The sequence below is a fragment of the Sorex fumeus genome, unplaced genomic scaffold (genome assembly GCF_029834395.1).
Source record: "Sorex fumeus unplaced genomic scaffold, SorFum_2.1 ptg000086l, whole genome shotgun sequence".
Taxonomy (NCBI): domain Eukaryota; kingdom Metazoa; phylum Chordata; class Mammalia; order Eulipotyphla; family Soricidae; genus Sorex; species Sorex fumeus.
Genome location: NW_026606143.1, coordinates 10,488,879 through 10,515,501, shown reverse-complemented (window position 1 = coordinate 10,515,501; position 26,623 = coordinate 10,488,879). Strand labels below are relative to the sequence as shown.

The 26,623-nt window shown below is 42.2% G+C and overlaps 1 protein-coding gene across 1 annotated transcript; it reads left to right on the top strand.

Annotated features, from left to right (window-relative positions):
• The first annotated feature begins 24,533 nt into the window (after positions 1-24,533).
• On the top strand, positions 24,534-26,279 carry MID1IP1 (MID1 interacting protein 1). The gene has a single exon (XM_056131142.1). It carries the CDS (start codon positions 24,799-24,801, stop codon positions 25,351-25,353), a length of 555 nt encoding a protein of 184 aa, XP_055987117.1. The 5' UTR covers positions 24,534-24,798; the 3' UTR covers positions 25,354-26,279.
• The last annotated feature ends 344 nt before the right edge of the window (positions 26,280-26,623 follow it).

Genomic DNA, 26,623 nt, shown 5'->3' with positions numbered 1-26,623 from the left:
TTCTATTTTTGTAATGCTAATGTTCATCCAGTGAAGGTACATTGAAGGTATATGAATTTTTTATCATATCTATGAGATACATTACATTATGGTTCAAATTTTTATTTCCTTCCTGTATCCATGCCCTTATCGTGCAACTTTATATTTTCTTTTATCAACAGGTGAAATTGGTTTCCCTGTCCTTTGATTATTATTTTAGTCAATGGAACCCTAGCTGATACACTTAGAAGACACTGAACATGTGTTTCTGTAATTTGTCTACTTGCTTGTACTTTCTTTATTTCCATTGGGAGGTTATTTGGGACACCCCACTTATATCGCGAGGAGGATTCCCATATCAGGTTTTATAAACTGCAATAATAAATAATTGTCATTGCAATTGCAATTGCCTTGCAACCCACTGGTTCAAGTTCAAATTACCGGCACCCCATATGGTCCCCTGAGAACTTCCAGAAGTGACCTGTGAGCACAGAGGCAAGAGTAATCCCTTAATACCACCGGATGTGCCGCCCCCCCCAAACCAAATAAATTTTTAAAAATTCTTAGTTTGGGGGTATTCACTATGAAGAATAGCTAACCAATATTTTGTGTATGTTTGTATTTACCTGTGTATACACGTCCTGTGTGCAGAGGAATTGATGTATGCGGATAAAAGCAAAAGAATACATAGTAGGTTAACCTGGATTATGGGAATAGTATGATATTGACTGATGTGAATAAATGAATCCAGCAAAGGGGTAAAACATATAAACACATAAATGTAAGAAAGAAATGCATTAAAATTGCTTGCATACTAGTATAAACAATGTGCACGTGCATAGTGTGTGAGTTATTATCACTCCCAAAGATAGTCTTAGCATGTGAATTCATTTGGAATAAAGGTCCTTGCAGATGTTATTAAGGTAAAGATCTCTAGATGCTATCAACTTGGATAAAGGTGGACTCTAAATCCTGTGACTGCTGTGGTTATAAAAGACAGAAAAGGACTAGACCTGTAGAGAAAAATAGAGAGAAGATTTTGTGAAGAGAAAAGCAGAGATTAGACTGATGGATATAGAAGCCAAGAATGCCAATAATTGCTTGTAGCCATTAGACTCCCAGAGAAAAGCATGGAAAAGATTCTCCCTCACAGTATTCATTTAAAAGGTGCATTTTGACACTTATTTTGGACTTCAAGCTTCCAGGAAGGTAAAATAAAAAATCTCTGCTTCTTGTTTGGCATTGGTGTTTCGTGGTGTGTGTGCGTGCGCGTGTGTGTGCCTGTGCCTGTGTGTGTTTGTTGTAGGGGATGGAACCTGGATCCACCACATGCGTGCATGCATAGCAAATGTTCTACAGTTGAGTTATCTCCCTGGCTCTCAAGTTCTGTTGTTTTAACCATTCAATCAATGTATCTATTACAGAAGCTATAGGAACCAATACATAGTATACAAATATTTATGCCTACACATATACATATGTAGTGTTGATGAATCAAGATGGCATTCAGCTGCACGTTCCAGAAAAAATGACTGCAGTGACTTAGATAAATTAATTAGAAAAATTAATTTTTGTCATGTGACAGAAGTATGGAAGTAGACAGTTTGTGGTTGGTAAAGCTCATAGATGCCATCTACATCAAGTCTCTTACAGATTCATGCTTTATTATAAGTATTGTGGTTGTTTTCCCATAACGATAAATGAATGTTGTGCCTAAGGCCCCAAGATGTTTTCATGAGGAGGGAGGGTAAATGAAAAGGAAAAGGGCAAAAGGCACAGGGCAGTGTTGTCCATTGTATTTCAAGTATTTTTTTTAAATGGGAGCCACTAAGAAAAATTTTTTATTTTTTGTGCTGTTGGCCAGACCAGATCTCTCAGAGCTACAAGGAAACATAATCTAGACACACCTTGAAGTTTGCGCCAGTGTGATTTATTGATTGGTTCAATGTGAATTTAAGAGAGAATGTAATGAAGTTAAAAATGCACAACTTGAAAAATGCATCTGCCCTCAATTAAGAATAAATGTTCAATTATATATAAATCACAGGAAAAGGTTGTTTTTAAAGAGGAAAAGTAAAGGAAATCTGGGAAGAGACAAGAAGGGTTAATAAGCTGCTGACAAAGATAAAATTCACAGGCTTGAATTGGGAAAGATAGCTAATAATATAACAATTAAAGAAATAAAAAAAGCATTTGTAATGTAATCTGGGATGATAACGTGTCAATGTAGGTTCATTGTACTTAACTAACATACCTATCTCTTGGGCTGCAGTGATAGCACAGCCAGTAGGGCGTTTGCCTTCTACACGGCCGACCTGGGTTCGATTCCTCCGTCCCTCTTGGAGAGTCTGGCAAGCTACTGAGAGTATCCCGCCCACATGGCAGAGACTGGCAAGCTCCCTGTGGCATATTCGATAAGCCAAAAACAGTAACAACAAGTCTCACAATGGAGATGTTACTGGTGACTGCTCGAGCAAATTGATGAACACAGGAAGACAGTGCTACAATGCTACCTATCTCTTGGGTGCACTGGACACGTGCAGGTTGGCATAGAATATATGCATTCTTCTCAATTTTACTGTGAACCTAAAGTTACTCTACAAATTAAAGTCCATTTTCTTGGTGAAAACCACTGTGATTTTTGGAAAGAATGGGTAAAGGATTAAGAAAAATGGGTACAAGCGTCTTTTTTAGTGGTGGAACAATCCCTGAACTTTGGGGTAGGGGTGGTGAGTATTATACATATAGACAGGTAAGAAGTTACACCCCTGAAATTTTTCACCTTTGTTAAGTGTACTGTGTCTGGCATATCGAATACTCTCGGTAGCTTGCCGGGCTCTCCGAGAGGGACGGAGGAATCGAACTCGGGTCGGCCATGTTGGCCGTGTGTAAGGCGAACGCCCTACCCGCTGTGCTATCGCTCCTACCCTGTTAAGTGTTAAGTGTACATAAAAAGAATAGGGGGACAGCCAATAAGACAGGCGTGTCCCAGGAATAAAACTGTTGTTGGTGGGCCCCACGGGTGACATGTGAAGCGGGAAGGAGAAAGACGGTCACTTTCTCCCCATCCGCCTCTGCCACCAGGAACCCAGGGTTACTGGGTTCTTGTCTTGCCTTGCAGAAAGGAATTTCAGGAGTAGACAAGCAGTCTAGTAAATAGATTTTATTTGGAGGGGGTTTGAAGGTGTGGGGAGAGAGAGTGAGAGAGAGACAGAGAGAAACATGCTCAAGAGAGAATTCGGGCTTCTCCAAGGGTGGACAGAGAGCCACTACACACATCCCAGCATTAGACACGAAAGCATGAAAGTACACATCTCAAGAGGGGAGATGCAGGCGACACTTGTACTCAGGCAACACATGTGCTCGGCCACGTGGGCACAAGAAGCACATGGGATCAGGCAGCATTTGCCCGTGCTTCCTTTGTTCAAGGTGGCCTTTATAGGGTTTTTCTAACCTGCCCCCATGTGGGGCTTCTACCTAGGTAAAAGGCCGTTGCTAAGGAGGTTACCAGGGAGGTTGGGAGGGGTGATGGTCTTCTTTGAGTTGAATCACTAAAGTTAGGGTATTCACGAGGAATTTTCTTCATTGTGAGGGGTCCAGTCTCCTCAGGGTCACTTGCTGCTCAAGGTCTTATCAGGCCTTAGTTCCTGCTTTTCCTGTTTTCTGCAAGTTTGGCTTTTGCCATTGCCTTGGGAGGGGGCCTTCCCTATCCTGCCTACATCAAAACAAGATCAGAAAATAGCCAGGGTTGGAAAAAGTTTGAGAAACACTGTGCTAGAAAAAATGAATGGAAAACCTAGAGGAGAAGAAATTAACTCAAAGGTTGAATAAGAGGAAACTTAACTAAAATTAAGGAAGACATGAATCTTTGGCCGAAGAGTACACCAAATTGAAGGAGGAAAGTGATTTAGAACAGTAAATATTCAGGCATACACTAGTGAAGTTACTGATCTCAGTGAATATATCAAATCTTACGAGCATCCATAAAACAAAGCGGGAATAAATCAGGGAAACTTCAGACTTCTTTCCAGTAGTGCGCAGTTCTAGAAGATAATAAAGCAATGCATTCAGTGTTCTGAGGGGAGGAAAGAAGGAATGTTACAATAATCTTTAAGTCAGTTTAGCTGTTCTCAAGACATTTTTTTTAAAAAGCAGAAAGATAGGTTAAAACAAACATTCTTGCCCTTAAACTCTTCCACTGATAAATGGGATAGAGAAAGCTAGTGCGTTAAATAATCAATCTAATAAGTAAAAAAGTGCCTGAACCCCTGTATGATATCTTCAGCTCCCAGGTGATGTTCTTTTCCCAAGAAGAGCTTGTGAGGAAAATATTTTCGGTTGCTGATCTTAGCTGCAGAAAAAGGGACCAGCTGTCAGGAAGAGTGCTTGGAGTTTTCTGTTAGGTGAAATAGTTTTTAACTTTGTTTTCAACCAACTGTAGAACTCTTTTTTTTTTTACAGTTGTAGACTTACAAATTTTTGTGCTTGGGTTTCAGTTATACAATGATCGAGTACCCATCCCTCCACCAGTGCCCATTCTCCACCTCCAATGCTCCCAGTATCCCTCCCACTCCCATCCCCCCATCTCACCCCACCTCTGTGGCAGGGAATTCCCTTTTTTTTCTCTCTCCTTTTGGGTGCTGTGGTTCGCAAAAGAGGCATTGAGTGGCAATCATGTTCGGTCTATAGTCTACTTTCAGCATGCATCTCTCATCCTGGGAGTATCATCCCAACACCCTTTATTTGGTGTTCCCTTTTCTATTTGAGCTGCCTTTTCCCCTAGCATGTGAGGCTGGCCTCCAGGCCATGGAGTGAACCTCCTGGTACTTATCTCGACTATCCTTGGGTGTTAGTCTCCTATTTTGTTACCTTATATCCAGATGAATGCAATCTTTCTATGTCTGTCCCTCTTTTCCTGACTCATTTCACTTAGCATGATACTTTCCATGTAGTACTAGTTGTATGTAAATTTCATGACTTCATCTTTTCTAACAGCTGCATATTACTCCATTGTGTAGATGTACCAAAGTTTCTTTAACCAGTCATCTGTTCTTGGGCACTCAGGTTTTTTCCAGATTCTGGCTATTGTGAATAGTGCAGCAATGAACAAAGAAGTGCAAATGTCATTTCAACTGTACTTTTTTTGCCTCTCTGGAAAATATTCCCAGGAATGGTATAGCTGGGTCAAATGGGAGCTCAATTTCTAATTTTTTGAGAATATTCCATACTGTTTTCCAAAAGGGCTGAACCAGTCAGCATTCCCACCAGCAGTGAAGGAGATTCCCTTTCTCGCCACATCCACACCAACACCAGTTGCTTTTGTTCTTTTGGATGTGGGCCAGTCTCTGTGGTGTGAGATGATATCTCATTGTTGTTTTGATCTGCATCTCCCTGATGATTAGTGATGTAGAGCATTTTCTCATGTGTCTTTTAGCCATTTGGATTTCTTCTTTGGAAAAGTTTCTGTTCATTTAATCACCCCATTTTTGATGGGGTTGGATGTTTTCTTCTTGTAGAGTTCAACCAGTGCTTTGTATATCCTTAATATCAACCCCTTGTCAGATGGGCATTGGGTAAATATCCTTTCCCATTCTGTAGATTGTCTTTGTATTCTGGTCACTGTATCTTTTGAGGTGCAGAAGCTTCTTAATTTAATATAGTCCCATTTGTTTATCTCTGTTTCCACTCGGTTGGTCAGTGGAGTGTCGTCTTTGAAGATACCATTAACCTCAATATTTTCGAGGGTTTTGCCGACCTTGTCTTCAATGTACCTTATGGATTTTGGCCTGATGTTGAGATCTTTTATCCATTTTGATCCGACTTTTTTGCATGGTGTTAAGTCGAGGCCTACTCTTTTTGATCAGCAAAGGCAAGAGCCACTGTATCAATGAGAGTTCCAGAACCTTCAGTACTAAGTAATTTGCTTTTTTGGGTGCGTGTATATTTAGAAGGACAACTCTTTTTGAGATTCAATAAACAGCATTACATCTTTTTTTTTAAAGTGAAAGTAAAATTGATATGAGAAGAGTTTTCTAGAAATCCAAGGGGACTCATAACCAGTAACTCATAACTCATAACTGTATAGGAAGGTCCAAGCATGAAAACAGAAACTACCCCAGGTATTTTAACAGAGGATTTTTAATGTAGTGGTTGGCTCACCCAGGCAGTGGGGGGGGGGTGTTAAAAGAACAAAAAGGACAAAGTAGAGTAATGCAGAGATAATAATAAGCTCCTACTTTCCTACTTCTATGATCGGGAACAAGAAAGAAGAAGTTTGTAGAAATCATCTGCCTCACAGGCATTGGGAGGGGTGGGAGGGGGGTATATTGTGGTTCTTGGTGGTGAAAAATGAGTACTGGTGAAGAGAAAGGTGTTTGATCATTATATGACCAATACTTAAACCTGAAAGCTTAGTAACTTTTCTCACAGTGATTCAATAAATAAATATAAGACTAAAAAAATAAATAAAATTATGAAAAAAGTAAGGTGGAGTTCATGCCCAATTCAATCAGCTAATCAGTGGCTGAATAAATAGCAGTACTCCTACATAAAAAAATTTTAAAAAATGGATGCTTAGAGAAAAATGCTAAATTGAGGTTGGTGTTCAAAAGTTTGAAGAGGGAAACTGTCAAGCCATTGTTGCTATCCCTGAGGTTATAGATCTTAAGACTTCTGAGAACAGGTGCCATGCTACTGCCTTTACTACACTTGAGGCTGGTTTGGAGAATATGAAAAGAAGTTGTAGTTTGAGACCACCTGCTACTCTCTGAATGATCTGTCAGTGCTCTGGCCATCTGATAGCAAAAGAAAACACATAGAGGAAGTCCTTTCTTTCTTACCTTGGCTCAATTCAATTTCCTTCTGGTACTTCCTATTACCAAAACATAACAGGGATCTGGTTGATAAAGATATCTGGAAAATGTCATTTGCAGAATTTTAGCACTATCATTTTTCACTCTAGAGTAGTTGAGAATTTAATTTATTGGTAGATTCTATTTGTCTTTATCTATATGTGCATGAGTGCACAAATATGAGTATGCATGTCTATATGTGTACATATCTAAGAATTTCACATCAATATTCATTAGTATGACTGAGCTATAGTGATGTTTTAAGCATCTCTGTGATGTTTATTTATCAATGTCATATTGGTTTGACAGATGGAGTCCACCAACACATTAAAATAATGATACTCAACAACCAAATAAAGTTTCACCTAGAAATTTAAGATAGTTTTAATATTAGGGAGTTTATCATGTAATTTACCATATTAAGCAGTCAAAAGAGAAAATCCATAAAATAATCTCTATAGTTACTCTCAAGACATATGATTTACATCATTCTTGATTTAAAACCATATCAGTAAATTAGAGGACACATTTTCTTATCAGCATCAAGTCACAGTGCAGAAACCCTTCATTTATTCATTTAACCAATGTCTATTAAATAGTATATTTAGTGCACTACTAGCATGTCAGGCCATATACTAAGTTCTATATATGAAAGATAAATAAAATGAACAAGGTATTAATTTTTCTTATGTTTATGTTCTAATTTGGGACACATATAAATAAATACACAAATTAATAATGCAAATACTTACTACCAAATGCTATAAGGAAAATCAGTGAAGAAATGGGATATGGAGTGACTCATGCAGAAAAGAGCCCTCTGATTTGAACTCTATTTTCACAACTATTATTCAATGTAGTATTGGAAATCCCAGCCACAGAAATTAGGTGAGAAAAATAAACCAAAGTCAATCAAATTGGAAAAGAAGTTAAACTACCACTATCTGAAGAGGAAATGAAAATATACTTAGAAAATTCTAAATTCTCCACTGAAACACTTTTAAATACAGTAAACTAATACAGTAAAGTATCAGTCTACAAAATCAACACATAAAAATATGTTGCATTACTATATGCAAACAATGCCTCTAAAAGAAATAACTTCTAAAAGAAATTATTTACAATTATGTCCATAAATACCAAGTACCCAGGGATCAACATAACAGAGTAAGCAAGACTTATACATTAAAATTCATATAAATTACTATTAAAATATAAAAGGACACAAGGAAATAGAAAACTATAACATGACATTCCTCGAAGAGTTATGAAAAAGAATTCTGTTAAAATTTGAATTAAACCGTAAAACTCCATGAATAAATATCGGAAGGAATTCTGTGTAAAAAAGATGAGGGATATTGCATTCCCTAAATTTAAAACTACTATAAAGCTATGGTAATGAAAGTGGTATGGTTGGAATTAAAACAGACTCTCAGGACTTGAGAAATAGGTAGTACAGGAACAGCGGACTTGACTTGCACAGGACTGACCGGGATTTGAAACCAGTTCCACAGTTGATCCGCAGAGTACCACCCGAAGTGATGTCTGAGCAGTCAAGAGTAAACCTTGAGCATTACCAGGTGTGGCTCTGTGCTCAGGGATCACTCCTGGAGGTGCTGAAAGGGCCCATATGAAGTGCAAGGCAAACACCTTAACCCTAGTACTATCTCTTTGACCTACCGCTCCCCTTTTTATTTCTAAAGAAAAGTATTCTGGACAGACAAAAACAATAGGTTAATTTATGATACAAAAGTTTAAAATGAGTCATAGTTTGGGGCTGGAGTGATAGTGCAGCAGGTAGAGCATTTGCTGACGTGGGTTTGATCCCTCGCATCCCATATGGTCCCCCAAGCAACTCCAGGAGTAATTCCTGAGTGCAGAGCGAGGAGTAACCCTGAGCATTGCTGGGTGTGACTCCAAATGCAAAAAAATGAGTCACAGTTTATGTTTTCCTTATATAATACATATAGGTCTACATAAAATACACACAAATCCAAGATCTTTACCCCTGTCGTGTTGCAACCATCCTATATTTTGCAATAGACATACCTTATCTCTAATGGGGAACAACCCAAAGTCCTATCCGGCTATTGTAGCAATTTTGTTTGGCAAGTAGAAAAAGTAATTCTTAGAGAGTAATTTGGTCAGAAGGCTGCGAAAGCCAGATTGTAAGCAGTGATGAATAAAAAGGACTTTTAAAACAAACAAAAAGAATGAAAAGAAATAAAGGAAAATAAAAACTATATCATGTATCAAAACATTGCAAATGGAAAAGGTCTAAGACCCTAAACAATGTTTCTCAGGACAAACCACACAAAAGATAGATGAGTTATAAAACACATAAGTATTTACTGTCATTCTCAATTCTCATATATCGCATCGTGTTCTATACAAACACACTATACAGTGAAAATCTATCATAGCTGTTGACTTATTTACTGCCTACCATACTGCCTGGTTCTCTGTATGGGGCACACCTCATTTTTACCCCTTCTACTAACCCTGATAGGTGAGGAAACTGAGGCCTACAGAGGTTATGTGTCTTCTCTAACCCCCCCAAGCTAGATTGTCAGAGAGATAATTCCTACTGGGGTGGGAGCAGAGGTTGGCGAATTAAAGGGTCGTTGAATTTCAATAGCTTTTCTCTTTTTATTTACATTATATGATCTGACATTCATTTTCTCTGAAATATATAGAAAGTTAGAGAAAATATATTTGTACTTTATTTTGATAATATAACAGCAATTTAGTTATTATGTTTCTATGACCTTATATATGACCTTTTCTTTAACCACAATTTTGTATTATTTGCAATGTATGGTAGTTTTTATTATATCCGTTTTGTGTATTTATTTCTTTGCCCATTTAGTATTTTGCAGATGAATAGACTTCCTTGCACACCTCACTTCTTGAGTGGATTACAGAAGGATTCCAAAATAGTTAGGGGCTTAGGAGGATATCATACACTCATTGAGCATTCTTCCTGTTTCATTTCTGTCTCTTTTGATGAGGAGACAGAAGAGGAGAGGAAAGGAGAGAAGGGATTGTTTCTGCCTGGAAAAACAGTTGAAGTCTATGTTCTAGAAGGAAAGCAAATTAATGCCTTATACATGAAGAAATGAAAAATAAAAACTGGGAGGCAAGAAAGATAATACAGGGGTTAAGGTGCTTGTCTCAGATGCAGCTGACCCTAGTTCAATTCTGAGCACTCTAGATGGTTTTCTGAGAATCACCAGGACTGACCAGGGAAGAGTCAGGTAAGCCCTGAGCCCTCCAATGAGAACTCCAGACTCTGAAAAATATAGAATTTTGAAGAATCAACCAAATTAGGTAGTAATAACCAAGCCCTCTATTTTCCAAGAACATTGCAAAATGGTACCATTAGGCAAATGGTAGAAATAAATGTGAAGTACCTGACCCAATTGGTTGAATGTACAAAATGCATGGTCCCTGCATTTAATCAAGAACAACATTTATAAAAGCAATTGAACTAGCTGTTTTAATGGCATCTGATTTTCTTTTTTTTTCTGATTTTCTTCAACCTGTATGGAGCAAGCTGAATGTACCCTCTTGAAACAGAATGAAAAACAGTAAGATGGAATGAACAAACACTAATCCTGCACTCAGAGCTTCTTAATTTAATAAGTCTTAGGCTTCCAAGAATCTTCAATTTGTAATATTCTGGGTACTGAATCCAAAGCCCAATGATTTAGATAATCTCCTTCTAGTGAAGAAGACCAACAAGGGAGAAGTGTTTTAATACCTAGCCATGTTGTTCATTTTTTCTCTTATGGGCTTTTTGTTAAGCAAATCAAGTTTGTTTTCCTAAAACCCCAGATCTAATTACTGTGTGAATCATCTCAGCATTTCTACTTTTATTTGCTAATATTTAAAATAAGAACTGGAATAATATCTGAGTCTCTTCAATAGAAACCGATGAAGTCATTTTTGTAGATGTTTGTAGCCCAAATTAGAGATTCATAATAACAAATGTTGTTAACTAAACTCTAGGCCAAAAATGCTTTATACTTATAGCCAAGGTACTCTACTACTTTGCAAAACAATAAACTACAGAGGATACTCTGTCTTAAAGAGGAAAATATGTTTCTTCGTTTAATATTTTTCAAGGAACAAAATGCTAATTATCACAAAATTCATGGTGCTTACTTGATGTTGTACATGCTAATTTCTTTCCAAATTTCTAATACTTGAGAAACTATCTAGGAAGAGAGAAAACTGACCATGTTCCTCACTTAGATTTTGGATTCCCTAGGACCAATTCTGACTTACAGTCAAATCTTTACAGGAAAAACTGGCAAGGGTAGTCTTTGTATTGTAGCACACACACACACACACACACACACACACACACACACACACACACCTTGGGCCTGGTTCAGGGTATAGATCAGTGTCTAGGAAAACTGAGACTGTTAGAACTCTACTAATATGAAATTTTCTATTTTTTTTTGTTTGTCCTGTTTTGTTTCTCTTGGTTTTGGTCCACACCAACAATGAGCAGACATTACTCTCTGACTCAGTGTTTAAATGTTACTCCCATATATATTCAGGGTTTGTTCCCCAGTAGTACTCGGGAAACATGCAACCATGGGTCTCTTGCGCTATAATATGTGCTCCAGCCCTACAGTTGTCTAACCTAGTCAGAAGTTTTCTATTTTAAGGGTTAAAGTCTAGTAGGTATCACATTTCCATATTTTGACTTTGAGAGAAGAATACGGCATGCCCAAACATGCATTGTTTTATTGTGATTCTTTTAAATGAACAGCAGACATAGAAAGTTACCCTTCTTTGGGGCTGGAGAGATAGTATAGTGGGTAGAGTACTTACCTTCTTGCAGGCAGCTGACCTGGGTTCCATCTCCAGCACCCTATATGGTTCCCTGAGCACCAACAGGAGTGACCCTGAGTGCAGAGCCTGGAGTAAGCCGGGTTGCTGGGTGTGGCTCAAAAACCAAAACAACAATATTATGTTTTTGTAGGAAACATGTACGCATAAAAGGGAAATTTTCACTTGTAAGGGTGTCTCTCACTGGAATCAGAAAAAGGAGAGTGACCAAATCTGTAGACACTCTTATTCAGGGAGAAGTTTGTCTGTTCACTGTGCTTTTGCTGATAACTTCTTATATCTTTGTTCTCCTTCCCACCTCCCAACACATTATTTTGTCTAATTGGCTGAAGATGCCATATTAAGGAATTTAAAATGGTGCTTAAGATGGTGCCTTGGGCCATTTGGGGGAGTTACTCCATTTTGCCTAGGTATCTCCATGTATGCAGGAGGCACACATGGTATTAAATTCGTGTTTGCTTTTCTCTTCCCAATCTGTCTTACATTATAGGGGGGCCTCAGTCAAGACCCTAGAAGGAGAAGGGGGACATAATTTTTTGTACCCTATAGAACCATATGTAATATGTAAGTAGCACTGTAGCACTGTCCTCCCACTGTTCATCACTTTGCTCCACCAGGCCCAGTAACGTCTCTATCGTGAGACTTGTTGTTACTGTGTTTGGCATATCAAATTCATCATGGGTGGCTTTGCTGAGTGGGTGGGATACTCTCGGTAGCTTGCCAGGCTCTTCAAAAGGGACGGAGGAATCAAACTTGGGTCAGCCTGGTCAGCCACGTACAAGGCAAATGTCCTACCCACTGTGCTATCGATCCAGCCCAATATATAAGTAACAGAATAGAATTACAGAGGCAAGTTCATCAATTTTCTGTGCCAATTTACTTTTTAGATTTGTGGTAGGAGAGGGTTATAGAAAAATACTATTCTAATTAAATAGTCTCCAAGAATATAATCTCTCCAAGATCATGACTTGGAAATTCTCAATGCTCAACTTGTCCATTGCATTTGACAGAAGCAGAGACTAAGAACAGTGGTTTTACCCTAAAAGTCTAAAGTTCAGAGGATTTTCTGCTTTTTTCCTGCCTTTGAATTTAGGTTCGCATATTTACATTTTTTTACTAAAACAATACATAGAAAATTTAATTCCAAACTCAGCTCACCAGATCAGATTGTTGACTCTCTCCATTTCCCTCTCCTCTCTCTCCCCTCTCCCTCAGAATTTGATATTAATGGAATTTCAAATGTGTATTCAGATATAACATATGAAGAAAAATGTTCAAATATATGTCATCTTAACAAATTTTCACATATTGAACACACCTGAAAGCTAGCACCCAGCACTCAGAGGAAGAAACAGAATATCACAGTACATGCTACTTCAAATGAAATGTCAAAATTAATTTTACTTGAATTTTGAATAGATACTAAAGGATATTGGAAGAAATGTTAAATCTTAGAGAATTCTTTATTGTACAGAAAATATTAACTCCTTTAAGATTTTCTAAATTAAGAAAAATATTTTGAAAATTATTGATTTGGGTGTTTCAGTTTTTAAATGGTACAATGTTAGCTTTTAATTTTATTGTTTAACCCACTGCTATGAAAGCTGATTAGTATTCTCACATTTTATTCCTCTATTTCCCAATTTTGTTGCTTGTGTTACTTTTTGTCGGTGTTCAAAATATTTTTCCTGTTTTGAAACTATTGTACCCATTCTGTTTAATGTAATTTCTACACTTAAATGAATTCGGGTTCACCATGCATCTCTTCATGGGGTTTCTCCATTCCTGTTTTTTCTATCAATGAAGCACATTTTTGTTGGCAGGATTTTGTACGAATTTTTTTCAAGAAAAGATCTAAGTTCGTGATTGAGAATATTTGATTACTGTTTTTCACTTGATTAATATAATTTTCTCGAGTCACATATTTTTTCTTGCAATTTCATGTCTCCTGTCACAGAATATTTTTATAGAGCTGGCTCAATTCGCCTCTCTCCTACAATCTTCATTTTTGGTGACTCATTTTCCAGCTTGTATACTTGAAGACTATTTTCTTCTTCCTTGAAATTGAACGACATAACTAGCTTGTTTTTCAATGTCAAGTTTTCTGAATAACTTTACCTGGAATACAGTATGCCTATTAAATAGGAAAATGAATGCACTTTATCAAGAAAAATGTTCCGTGTACTGTCTGAAAAAAAATTCTGTTTCACTTGTTGAGAGCTGTACTTCAGAAGTTATCTACGACATCACTGGTATTTATACTGTTGTTTTATCATCTATATTCAACCTGTCCTCTCCATTTTAAACTCTTTGTGTCTTTTCTCTGTTATTATCTGACCCTTCACTTGATGCCAGTAATTTAACTTCCTGTCATACCTGTTTTCTTTCTAAATCATTTATTAAGCCTCTACTGGTAGTTTGTTTGCTTTTGGTTCAAAGTTTGTTTCCCTTGTTCCCAATTTCATTTAAAATATCTTCCTAATGGTTTATAACTTTTCCTAATCATACGATGGTCATCTAAATGGTCTTCTAAAGAAAGACTTGTTGGTTATATTTTCTTTCGAACATTTTTAAAAAAAATTTTTATGGCGCATATGCTGCCTGAGCCCATGTGCGCTTACGCCCATGTGGCTGAGCACATGTGGTACCCGAGCACATGTGTCACCCGCATCTCCCCTCTTGAGATGTGTACTTTCATGCTTTCATGTCTAATGCTAGGATGTGTGTAGGGGCTCTCTCTCTCTCCACCCTTGGAGAAGCCCGTGTTCTCTCTTGAGTACGTTTCTCTCTCTCTCTCTCTCTCTCTCTCTCTCTCTCTCTCTCTCTTTCTCTCTCTCTCTTCCTCTCTCTCCCCCCCCCCTCTCCCCCTCCGCACCTAAAAATCCTCCAAGTAAAATCCATTTGTTTCACTGCTTGTCTACTCCTGAAATTCCTTTCTGCGAGGCGAGACAAGAACCCAGTAACCCTGGGTCCCGGGTGGCAGAGGTGGGTGGGGAGAAAGTGACCATCTTTCTCCTCCCAGCTTCACATAAGTCACCCGTGGGGCCCACTGACACACTGACATCAACTAGATTCCTAGGCCTTGCGGGCAGATTCAGTGCCTTAGGTGAGGGCTGCATTTCTTTCTAACTGGCTGAGGGTCAAACACCCTACCAGGTAGAAAACCTTGCAGGTTCTCAGTGTTTCTCCAGCTGTTCTGTAAAAGGGTTCCTGAAAGTTCTTGGTCTCTGAGCTTCACATTTCTGTAACCCCCACAAAGTCCGTTGCAACCCTTAGCTTGTGTTCTTCAGGGTCAGAAACCAAAAGTGACAAGTGATGTAAAGGGTTATGGGATTTAAAGATGCATGCTGAAAGTAGACTACAGATGTATGGCCATTCAATACCTCTATTGCAAACCACCACACCCCAAAGGAGAGAGAACAAAAGGGAATGCCCTGCCACAGAAGTGGGGTGGGGTGGTGGGGGATGGGGTGGGAGTGGTGGGAGGGATACTGGGAAAAAAGAAAAAAAAGAAAAAATGTTTATTAGTGAGACACCATGAGGTACAGTTGTAGACTTACAAATTTTGTGCTTGGGTTTCAATTATACAATGATCAAATACCAATCCCTCCACCAGTACCCATTTCCAACCACCACGGATCCCAGCATCCCTCCCTCCCCCTCCTTCCCCCATCCCCCCATCCCCCATCCCCCCTGCCTCTGTGACAGGGCATTCCCCTCTGTTCTCTCTCTCCTTTTGGGTGTTGTGGTTTGCAAAAGAGGCATTGAGTGGCAATCATGTTTGGTCTATAGTCTACTTTCAGCATGCTTCTCCCATCCTGGGAGGATCCTTCCAGCATCCTTTATTTGGTGCTCCCTTCTCTATCTGAGCTGCTTTTTCCCGTAGCATGTGTGGCTGGCCTCCAAGCCATGGAGCAAAATTCCTGGTACTAATCTCGGTCTTTCTTGGGTGTTAGTCTCCTATTTTGTTACTTTATGTCGAACATATTTTTATATATTATCTCTTTTAAAAAACTTAGTTTGCCAAAATATTCTTTATTCCTTGATTGCAATTAGATTTTTTTTTATTTTTTATAATTTTATTTATTGAATCACCGTGAGAGCAGTTACAAAGCTTTCGGGTTTAAGTCTCAGTCATACAAAGAAACACCCGTACCTTCACCAGTGCCCATTCTCCACCACCAAAAACCCCAGTATACTCCCATCCCTCACCCTTCCCCTACCTGTGGGGCAGATGATTTCCACATTACTCTCTCTCTCTACTTTGATTACGTTCAATATTTTGACACCAGACCCACCATTATTATTTGGGATTTTACCCCAACACTCAGATCTGCTGAAAAGGCAACAGTAGACAATTTGTTTTCCATTGCTGGTTATGAATAACATATGATGTCCTGTGGCTGCAGTGGTGGCCGCGCAATTTTGAAATTCCGAAATTTTAACAAATTTTAACAAAATTCCGAAATTTTAATCTGGAGGGATTTCTGCCCAAACCTGCTGGGTTCTGAGATTTGTTCCTGAGTCTCTGGGATCATGGCCATTAAGCAGCTTGATCAGGAGCCAGAAAGGCTATTCATGTGTGACGACTCGGGGTCTCGTTGGGACAGGGAGGAAAGGGCGGGCTCCACCCGCATCCTGTGAGGCCCTGCCTGCCTTGTCACTGAGGACCCAAACCTGACTGTCCAATGGCCTCTGGAGGATGGCGGTCACCAAGCTGCCTAGGGGGAGCAGGCAGAGGGACAGCACCCTTTCCCCACTGGGGTGGCCCGGCTACAGTAACCTACTACAGGGTCTGGACGCATTTCTGCCAAAAGCCGCTAGGTTTCGAGATTTGTTTCTGAGTCTCTGGCGATTAGAAAATTAGCCTAACTACTCTGTTCAGACCTAATATGACACAGGTAAATTCTCCTCAACTCCTGTGCACTTTGTCTAAGGTTGTAGTTTTTATGATTAAGTTTAAAATTTTAAATTAAGCCATGAAAATATTGAACTTTCATATCAGATCACATTGCATTTTTTGACATTTTAGCTACAACAAAATGGGTTGTATATGTGTTTAACTATATAATGCATATGTAATATATAATTAGTATGAAAATGATACATGATATATTCAGTTAGATTACTATTTGCACATATGAAATATTGATATTTGGGAGCAGTAATCTTCCCCATGATTAGGAAATTAGCCTAAGTACCCTTTGGAGAGTGCGTTTGTATATCAAAATCATAAATGTTATATTGTTGTAGTCATGGTATCTCCACAATAATAAGGGTCAGGGATGTATAATATAGAAGTTAAGGCACTTGCTTTGCACGTTGCAGACTCCAGCTTGATCTCTGGCATCACGTATGTTACCCAAGGACCACCAAGAATTCTCAGAGTCAGGAGTAAGCACAGAGCATCTTTAGGTATAGCCCCAAAGTCACCTCCCCAAATAAAGTGTAATGAAAATAAAAATTACAAGAATAAAAAAGAAATTCTGATAGTTAAATCTTTCATCTGTTAGTTTAGTATTGTAATTTGTAAACTTTCAGTCTAATTTTAGAATTAAAACATTTGAGATTATTAGATCATATTAATCCACAGAATAGAGTTAAGGAAGAACATTCTTATTCCTGTTGACAGATTGTGAAAGAAAGCCCTGGAATTCTAAGACAACTAAGAATAATTAAATTGAGATGCTCCTCTATAGTAGGTAAGTGAACCTATAATGAGTCTTCCACTTTACTTATTATCCAAACTCAAATAGAATGCATCATTTTCTATACAGTTTAGATTTCCCAAAGCTGTAGAAATATTAAGAACATAAAAAAGGTATTCTTTAGTATTCTTGGCATTCTCCTTCTCCTTGATTCTAGGCTAAAGAGGATTTAAAAAGATGAAATTATGACAAAATAATATCTTCAACATATTCAGACATGCCAGAATCTGAGAACTAGGGTTTGGGGTTGAGGGTCAGCACACTCAAAGCCATGTCCCTAGATTTTAGCATCTTCTCATGTTTTCCCAACTAAATTTTATGAGACTATTGTAACAACTACAGTGAGGTTACTCCAGCCCAATTGAATACAGAATATCATGATGCTATTTATGCAATCTTGTATCACCAGACAGTGCTTTCTCTATGGCACATGGCAAAAAATGTTCTGATTCTTGAATCTAAAAGAAGAAAACTGAACATTATCTTGGACTTAAGCAAGGTATTTATCAAGAGCTCTCATAATATTCTATGGTCAAGAAGAAAAATATAGGCTAGAGGACTGTAAAATTAACATGATTCATATCTGGCCAAAACAACATATGCCAAAAGGTGCTAGCTGAAAAAGCTCTCCAAATGTTCTATAGCACTTAGTCCTTTATCCAATGTTGCTTCTTACCAGTTATCAATAACTTGGACGAATATATAAAATAGTTATAAAATGTAAGGATCTGATTAAAATGTTATAGCTCAGACTTAGAGCCTAAATAATTGAATAAAGCTGGAGTAATGGTCAAATTTAATGTAATAATGTTTAATTAGGAAAACTATAAGGTTCTGTACTTTGGTTCAAAAAATTACCCCTTTCAATAACAGGCTAACGAAATTTCATTAACTAGTAGCAGTTAATAGAAGTTGATTCAATGTTAGTAAACATTGTAAGAAGTAGGTTTTTGTTGGCTAGTAGAAGCAATATTGGCTCTGGTGTCCCACACTAGATCAAATCCCAGCTCTGCCACTTTAGTCATTGATCCTTATTTTCTTCTCAGGGCTAATAGGAAGCTGAAATGTGTCAACATATGCAATGTTCATGTAATTATGTGAAACAAACATGACCTAGAAAAGTTTTCATTAATAGTGCAGAGACGGTACATGGGTTTAAAGTACTTACTTTGTATGTGGGGCTGACTCTGGTTTGATCCACAGCCCCACTTGTGATCCTGAGCACTATCAGGAGTGACCTGGAGCATAGAGCCAGGAATAAACCTTGAGTACTTCACTGAAGCACTATTCACAATAGCCTAGGATCTGGAAATACCCCAAGTGCCGGAGAACAGTTGACTGGATAAAGAAACTATGGTACGTCTACACATTGGAATACTGTGTAGATGTTTAAAAAATGAAGTCATGAAATTTGCTTATGCATGGATGGATATGGAGAGTATCAAGCTGAATTAAATGAATCAGAGGGAGAGGGACAGACAAAATAGTCTCACTCATTTGTGGGATCTGAGAAAAACATGAGTATGAAAATAATACCCAAAGACAATAGAAACGAGGGTCAGGAAAACAGGTCCATGGCAGAAAGCTTGCCACAAAGTGGAAGGAGGAGTGTAGTTAGGATGGAGAATGGACCACTATGACAATGATAGTTGGAAATAATCCCACTGGACAAGAACTGAGTGCTTGGTTGAAAAGGAGGTAAATGATGAAAGTAAGTAAACGGATTTACGTAATAACCTTTCAGTACCTGTACTGCAAACCAGAGCACCCAAAAGGAGAGGAGAGGAGAAGAGAGAAGAGGAGAGGAGAGGAGAGGAGAGGAGAGGAGAGGAGAGAGAGAGAGAGAGAGAGAGAGAGAGAGAGAGAGAGAGAGAGAGAGAGAGAGAGAAGTGCTTGCCATAGAGGTAGATTGGGGAGGTTAGTAGGAGGGAAACCTGGGACATTGGTGATGGGAAATGCACTCTAGTGAAAAGATGGATGTTAGAACATTGACAAAAACCCAATCATGAAAAGTTTTGTAATTGTGTATCTCATGGTGATTCAATACAAAAGGGTAGAAAAGAAAAGTTAGCACTTACAATATAACAAGTGGCCATGCCACCATTTTGTTCTGGAAAAGACTGAGCTGCTCCTTGAGTTCCAGGTACTCCACCTGCAAGTAACCTGAAGCACTGGAGCACTGTACTCCCGTTGTTCATCGATTTGCTCGAGCATGCCCAGTAACGGCTCCATTGTGAGATTTGTTGTTACTGTGTTTGGCATATCGAATATGTCATGGGTAGCTTGCCAAAGCACTGTAGCACTGTACTCCCTTTGTTCATCAGTTTGCTCGAGTGGGCCCAGTAACGTCTCCATTGTGAGATTTATTGTTACTGTGTTTGGCATATCGAATATGTCACGGGTAGCTTGCCAGGCTTTGCCGTGTGGGCGAGATTCTCTCGGTAGCTTGCCGGGCTCTCCAAGAGGGGCGGAGGAATCAAACCTGGGTCGGCTGGGCCGGCCGCGTGGATGGCAAACACCCTACCCACTGTGCTATTGCTCCAGCCCAACCTGGAGCAATGTCCCAACAACGTTTGCAGGATCAATGAAGGGCCCAGAGGAGCACATGAAGAACTGCTGCAGGAACTAGCAAAGGCTGACTAGAAGAATTGTGAATGGATTCAAGGGAGCCCTTATCTACCTTCAAACATCCTAAGTTGTGCTTCAGGATCTCCTGAACTGTTAAAGCATGGAGGAACTCAAAGAAAATGACAAGAATGTGGGCTAGGTCGACAATTAGGACAGATGTTGTGAGTCATCCAGCACAAGTTTGAGGTACATGACCTTTAACATAACAGTCTGGCTATCCCATTTCTAGAATATTTCTCATGAAGTGGCTCCTCAGTTCTGCTTCAAAGTAATGGAGAACCTCCACTATCTATTTATTTGGTGGGGGAGGAGTACACCTGGCAGTGCTCAGGGATTGCTCCTAGCTCTGTCCTCTGGGGTGACCTTGGGGTGCTGGCATCAAACCCAGGGCATACTGCATGCATAATGTGTGCTTGGTTTTTTGGGGCTCTCTTTCTCTCTCTTTGACCCTGCCTAGTTTATTCTCGCTCTGTTTCTTTAGGGATTTCTGGTTATTTAAAATGTCCTCTTTTCCAAACTACTCAAGGGACACAATTGAGGGGGTAATTTGTGGACATTTGGGGGGAAATGGGCCAGCAACGCATAATATCCTAATTGCCGAGAAGGAATTAAGAACTGGAATTTAAGAGCTCCAGAGTTAGAGCCATGGATCAATAGAAATGGAGTGAGCACCAGATCCAAGACACGGCTTTTATTAAAAATTGAGTGTCTTGAGGAGAAAGCAGAGAGCACAAGCGCTTGGCCTTGAAACTTCGGGCCAAGTACTCAAAAGTCCTTTGCTAAATGGATGAATTCCAGTTTTGTGGAAGCCAAGTGAGGATTGGGCAGGCTGATCCCTCGCATCCTAACTGATTTCAGACCCTGACTGAGAAAATGCCCAGGGCAACTCTAGCGTTTGTGAGTCTCTGACCACACCCCTCCTAAGTGACCCCAGGGAGCCGATTTTTTTCTTCTGTCACGTGTGGGGAAGAAATTGGCTGCTGGCCGGTTGCTGGGGACGCTGCCGCCAAATCCGCGCGGCTGGGGTGAAAGAGGACGCAGAGGAGGGGAGAGAGCCTTGTCTCCTCACTGGCTGGGGCGCGAAGGTCATTTGCATAACATTCTCTGAGCGCATCTGATTGGTTGAAGACAGAGGGGCGGCTGTGGGGTGATTTCAAGGGCCCGGAGATCTGGCCCCGGGAAGTTGCGTTCACTAGTTACCCCGGTGGGCGTGCTTTATTGCGCTAGCCCTTGGGAGCCGAGGAGGCCCGGTTTGGGAAGTTTCACAGGCAGGTGCATGAGCCATCCTTTTCTTACAGTATTTAAGCAATGGGAAATAGCTGGGACTCAAGTTAAGATATGGGGAGATGAAGAGTGATCTGGAGGGAGGAAAGAGATGAGGGAAAGGGCAGACTAAAAAGAAGGCCTTAGGGGCTCTCTCCCAGGCTGTTTTTATTTTTATTATTATTTTTCCTCCTGGGATCTTTTTTGCTAGGTCACTTGGATTTCCAGTGTGTGCGAATTATCAACTTTTTACTTAACGTGGGATGAAGAGAAAAGGAGACAGGAGGCCGGTATTTAACAACTCAAATCTGAATGCCAAGTTTTGACCCAGAGGTCTAAAGAGTCTGTAATAGAAGATAAATTGTTTTCATTTATGGGAGAGTCGCCTACTGGAAACTGGCTATGTATTTTTCATGAGTTTAACTCTTCCAGTCTTTGGTTTTGCGGGGTGGGGATGAGGGGTTGTCTCTGTGTTCCCGTGTCACTCGCTGGGAATGCTGGGGGATCATACAGTTCCTGGCATTATGCCAGCCCTCTGAGCCATCTTGGTCTTGCAATGCTCTTTGTACCCGATTGGACCTGAGAATTGGGTGGGGAGAGGATAGCGACTCACATAGCCCACTACTACATTTAACTGTTTCCGACTCATATAAGTGCCTGTAGACTCTGATGAGGTCTCACCTTAAGTAGATTTACTCTTTGCAAAGTGCTTCGCAGGTCAATTTTTACATCCATTATCTTATTCAACCCTAACGAAACTTAGACACAGACCATGGGAGGGAGAAGTTCCATTTTATGGATAAGGAAACACATGGAGAAAGTTTCTAAATCACTGTACTTGCAAGGAGTGTGAGATAATTTTAATACTTTATGTTCCACATTTTTCTTTCCCTTGGACCTCCTATGAGGACCATTTAGGTAGATTGTACAGATGGCATTATCCCAGCTTTATGGATTACAAAAAGAAACAAACATGGGCTAAGATCTGGAACTGATATTAGCCCTGGGTGAGAAAGGGACTTAGACTGAGCTGCTTCCAGGACTCACCGCCTTGGGATCTTTGGTCAATGAGTCAGTTTTTGTTGCATCAAATCATATTCTCACTTAAAAGACAATAGGGGGGACAGGTTGGAGAGATAGTGTGACTGGTAGGGTGCTTGCCTTGCACATGACCCACCTGGGTTTCATCCCTGAAACGCCATATGGTCCCCCAGTCTCACCAGGAGTGTGCCCCACCAGGAGTGATCCCTGAGTTCAGAGCCAGGAGTAAGCCCTAAGCTCTGCATGGTGTGACTCAAAGATAAAAACAAAAAATTGACAGTGAGGAAGATGATGTGCTCCTGGAAAGGAATGCATATATAAATTATTAAGGTGAAGGAAAGAGGGAATAAATAATTATTTTATGAAAATGGGCGTTATCCTTCTTTTGTGCACTTTTTAAACTGTGCAAAGGCACCATCCTAAAAGCTGCTCGAAGGGTTCTAGAGAAAAGTGATTTACGACTAGAAACTCAAGTCTTGTGTATAATAAGTTGCCGAACTGCCGGAGAAGACTGAAGGATGAGGGGCACAGAGAGGAAAGATGGAACAGGAAAACAAAAATGAAAACAGATTGTGGCTTAGTAGTCCCAAGGTGAAATTTAAGGTGCAATGCTCCTTTTATTTGGGGGGACACACATTTCTGTGCTTGCTTCTGCTTCTGAGCCCAGAGACCATATGGGGTGCCAGTTCAAGGCAAGCGCCTTACCCAGGGTAATATCTTTCCAGCCCATATGGTGCAATGCTCTTAAAAGTTAAATCCACCGATTAACTTTTGGGACGTAACCCAGACTCTATTAAATGATCTTGCGCTTTAAGAACTGTCTTTTGGAAAGCAATAGTTCAACCTCCACCCCCCAGTTATTGGCAAGGCCCCAGTTTTCTGTTCAGTGAGGAAAGACCTCCACCACCAACCTAAGTACCCGGCACACACTCCTGGCCCGGTAGCAGTCCACAAAGCCACACAACCTGGGCCCTCCAGCAACTGAATAGCGGAATTTGGACATAAATCTGGAACCACAGACACATTTAATCTTTAAGAAAATATCTTGCAGCTTCGTGGGTGGGTCGTTCTTCATTCAGACAGCAATTGTCACTGTGAAGATTGGGCAAGAATTTGTCTGGAGGGAGGCAAAAGCCTCTGAGGCTTCCCTCTCCCAAGCAGCAGGTTTTATGCCCTGGGTCACCACCACCCGAGCACCCCACGTCCACGTGCGTCTGGCATGCCCAGCCGCTTTCCTTACGTAAGAGACCCGGAATGGAGTTGTTGTTGCTGCTGGTCCCTCTTCCACGACGGCTAATAATAAACTAGGAATGTAGCTTCCGGGCCTCGATCTCTACAATGCGAGGGTGGGGGAGTCACTTGGCAAACTGGAAGTGCTCATGCTGGTCTTTCCCATCCGGGGAATGTGCGCAAGGCCCACCCAGCCCCCACCCGCCAGCCTGCCTTCTAGCTAGTCCATATGCTGGCGCCGGCTTTACTCGCTCAGTGCCCGGCCCTCCCCCGGCTGGCCAGCTCTGCGCTCAGCACTGGCGGGGTGCGGCTGCTCCATCCTTCTGCCCTGCCCTGCCCTGCCCTGCCCCAGCGCCCTCCCTCCGCCCGGGTATCAGGCGAGAGGCGGAGCTGGCCCGGCGCGCCCCGCCCCCGCCTTAGAAAGGGCTTGGGGAGTGTTACTCGCGGTCATCCCGGCTCGGCTGGGGCCTTTTATCTCTGCGCGACCTGGGAGGCGGGAGGAGGAGACTTCGGGGGTGGCCCAGAGAGCCGGCGACACCTTTCCGGGCTTCTATAAATTGAGCACCTGGGATGGGTAGGGGGCCTACGCCACTCCTGACGTCCGCAGTCACCGTCCGGCCACTGACCACAGCAGCACGCGCAGGCAGCCGCCGCCAGCCCCGGGACCTCTGAGCCAGCCAAGGCGTAAGAGGAGGTGCGTCCCCCTCCCCATCTCGGCTCAGGGCAGCGCGGGTGCTTGGTCTCAGGCTTTTTTGCAAGGAGCCTGGGTAGTGGGTGGGGTGGAGGAGCACCCCCTTCTCTCCGAGGCCCTGGGCGGCGAAGGAGGCGGGACCGCCTGGGTTCGGGGAGTCAGCAGGGCGCCGTCCCAGGCGAACAGTAGCGGGGGGAAGGAGGTGCGCGCGGGCGGGCGGGGGAGCCGGGCGCCCTAACCCGGTAAATATCGCGTCTCTTTCCTGTGTCTCCCCAGCAGGCCCAGGGCTCGACCCCCGGACCACGCGCCCTGATCGTGAGCTTCCGGACCGCCCGAGGCAGGAGAAGCCGCGCATCCTGCAGGGCCGGACTGCGAGCGAGCCGACTGGGCGGAGGAGCAGCCGGGAAGTCGCCGCACCGGCAGGAGCCTAGGCCCCGGGCGCCGGCCTCACTCTGCTCGTGAAGGCGGGCACCCGTTCGCGTCGGCCGGCCCTCCCTGTTGCCCCCGCGTCCCTGTGCTTCGGCGCTCGCGCGCGGCCACCATGATGCAAATCTGCGACACCTACAACCAGAAGCACTCGCTCTTCAACGCCATGAACCGCTTCATCGGCGCCGTCAACAACATGGACCAGACGGTGATGGTGCCCAGCCTGCTGCGCGACGTGCCCCTGGCCGAGCCCGGGCTGGACAACGAGGTCGGCGTGGAGGTAGGCGGCAGTGCCGGCTGCCTGGAGGAGCGCGCGCCCTCGGCCCCCGGCCCGGGCAGTGCCAATGGCAGTTTTTTCGCGCCCTCCCGGGACATGTATAGCCACTACATGCTGCTCAAGTCCATCCGCAACGACATCGAGTGGGGGGTGCTGCACCAGCCGCCGCCGCCACCAGCGGGGAGCGAGGAAGGGAGCGCCTGGAAGTCCAAGGACATCCTGGTGGACCTAGGCCACCTGGAGGGCGCGGACGCCGGCGAGGAGGACCTGGAACAGCAATTCCACTACCACCTGCGCGGGCTGCACACTGTGCTCTCCAAACTCACACGCAAAGCTAACATCCTCACTAACAGATACAAGCAGGAGATCGGCTTTGGCAACTGGGGTCACTGAGGGGGGGGAACGCCGTCGGCTGTCCTGCACTCTCCCCAGCCCCTTCTCCCACCCTCTCTTTTCTCAAAGCTATTTTCTTTCTGACTGCAGGGCGCGCTGGACGGACTGCAAAGTTGGGGAGCCGCGAACGTGCAGGGGAAGCAGAGAGGCTGCATGGAGGAGGGGGACTCTTTGGGGAGAGGAAAGTGATGGCAGGAGAAAAGGGGCTCAAGGACCTCCCAATGAGGGAGGGAGAGGCCTACGTTCTGCATTGGTAGGGATGGGACTGGGCTGAAGCCCTGCCTTCAGCCTGTGCCTTTCCTGGAGTTTCTTTTCTGGCTTTCCGGAGAAGGGGCCCTTGCCAGGGCGCGGCGCCGGTTTGCCTCATTTCAGCGCCGCCCAGAGCTGGGCGCAGAGGAAGGCGGGGCGCAAAGCCTCCTGCCGCCCTGCCAATGGGCTGGTGGAGGCCGCAGCGTTGCTAGGATTGCATCAGTTTTCCTGTTTGCACTATTTCTTTTTGTAACAGTGGCCCTGTCTTAAATATGTTGAATCTCCTCCTTGCTCTGAAACTTAGGCAATTCCATTGTGATAAGCGCACAAACTGCACTGTCTGTCGGTAACCGGTACTACTTTATTGATGATTTTCTGTTACACTGTATAGTTGTCCTGTGGCACCCTGACCCAACCCTTTTATGCCACCATGCCCTCACCCAGTGAGCGTAAAGTGGCACTGTGCGAAGCTTGCCACTTAGCCAGTGAAAATAATAGCATTATTATGAGAAAGTGGACTTACCCAAATGGAGCCAGCTGACATTCTTTTCGTGTTGTACTAGAATGATGAAGGGTTCCGCTATTGTTATGTCTTAACTTTATTTAAAAACTTTTTTTAATCCAGATGTAGACTATATTCTAAAAAATAAAAAAGCAAATGTGTTAACGAAACTCCACCAACGTTTGTTGCTCTTTAATCCACCAGCGAATGGCCGAGAAGTTAAATAAAAATGCATTTGATTACTTTTGTTGTTTTTTTTTTTGCTTTTTTGGGGTCACACCCCCTGATGCACAGGGGTCACTCCTGGCTCATGCACTCAGGAATTACTCCTGGCGGTGCTCAGGGGACCATATGGGATGCTGGGAATTGAACCCAGGGTCGACCGCATGCAAGGCAAACACCCTACCGGCTGTGCTACTGCTCCAGCCCTGATTACTTTTGTTTTGAGCGAAAGAAAACTCGGTTTCCTCTCTGGTCATTCCAGGTGATGGATAATTCTCTGTAAGTATTCTATTTGCT

Bases quoted from the DNA above. Each gene is read 5' to 3' on its own strand.
- MID1IP1 (XM_056131142.1), top strand. From the start codon at position 24,799: ATGATGCAAATCTGCGACACCTACAACCAGAAGCACTCGCTCTTCAAC.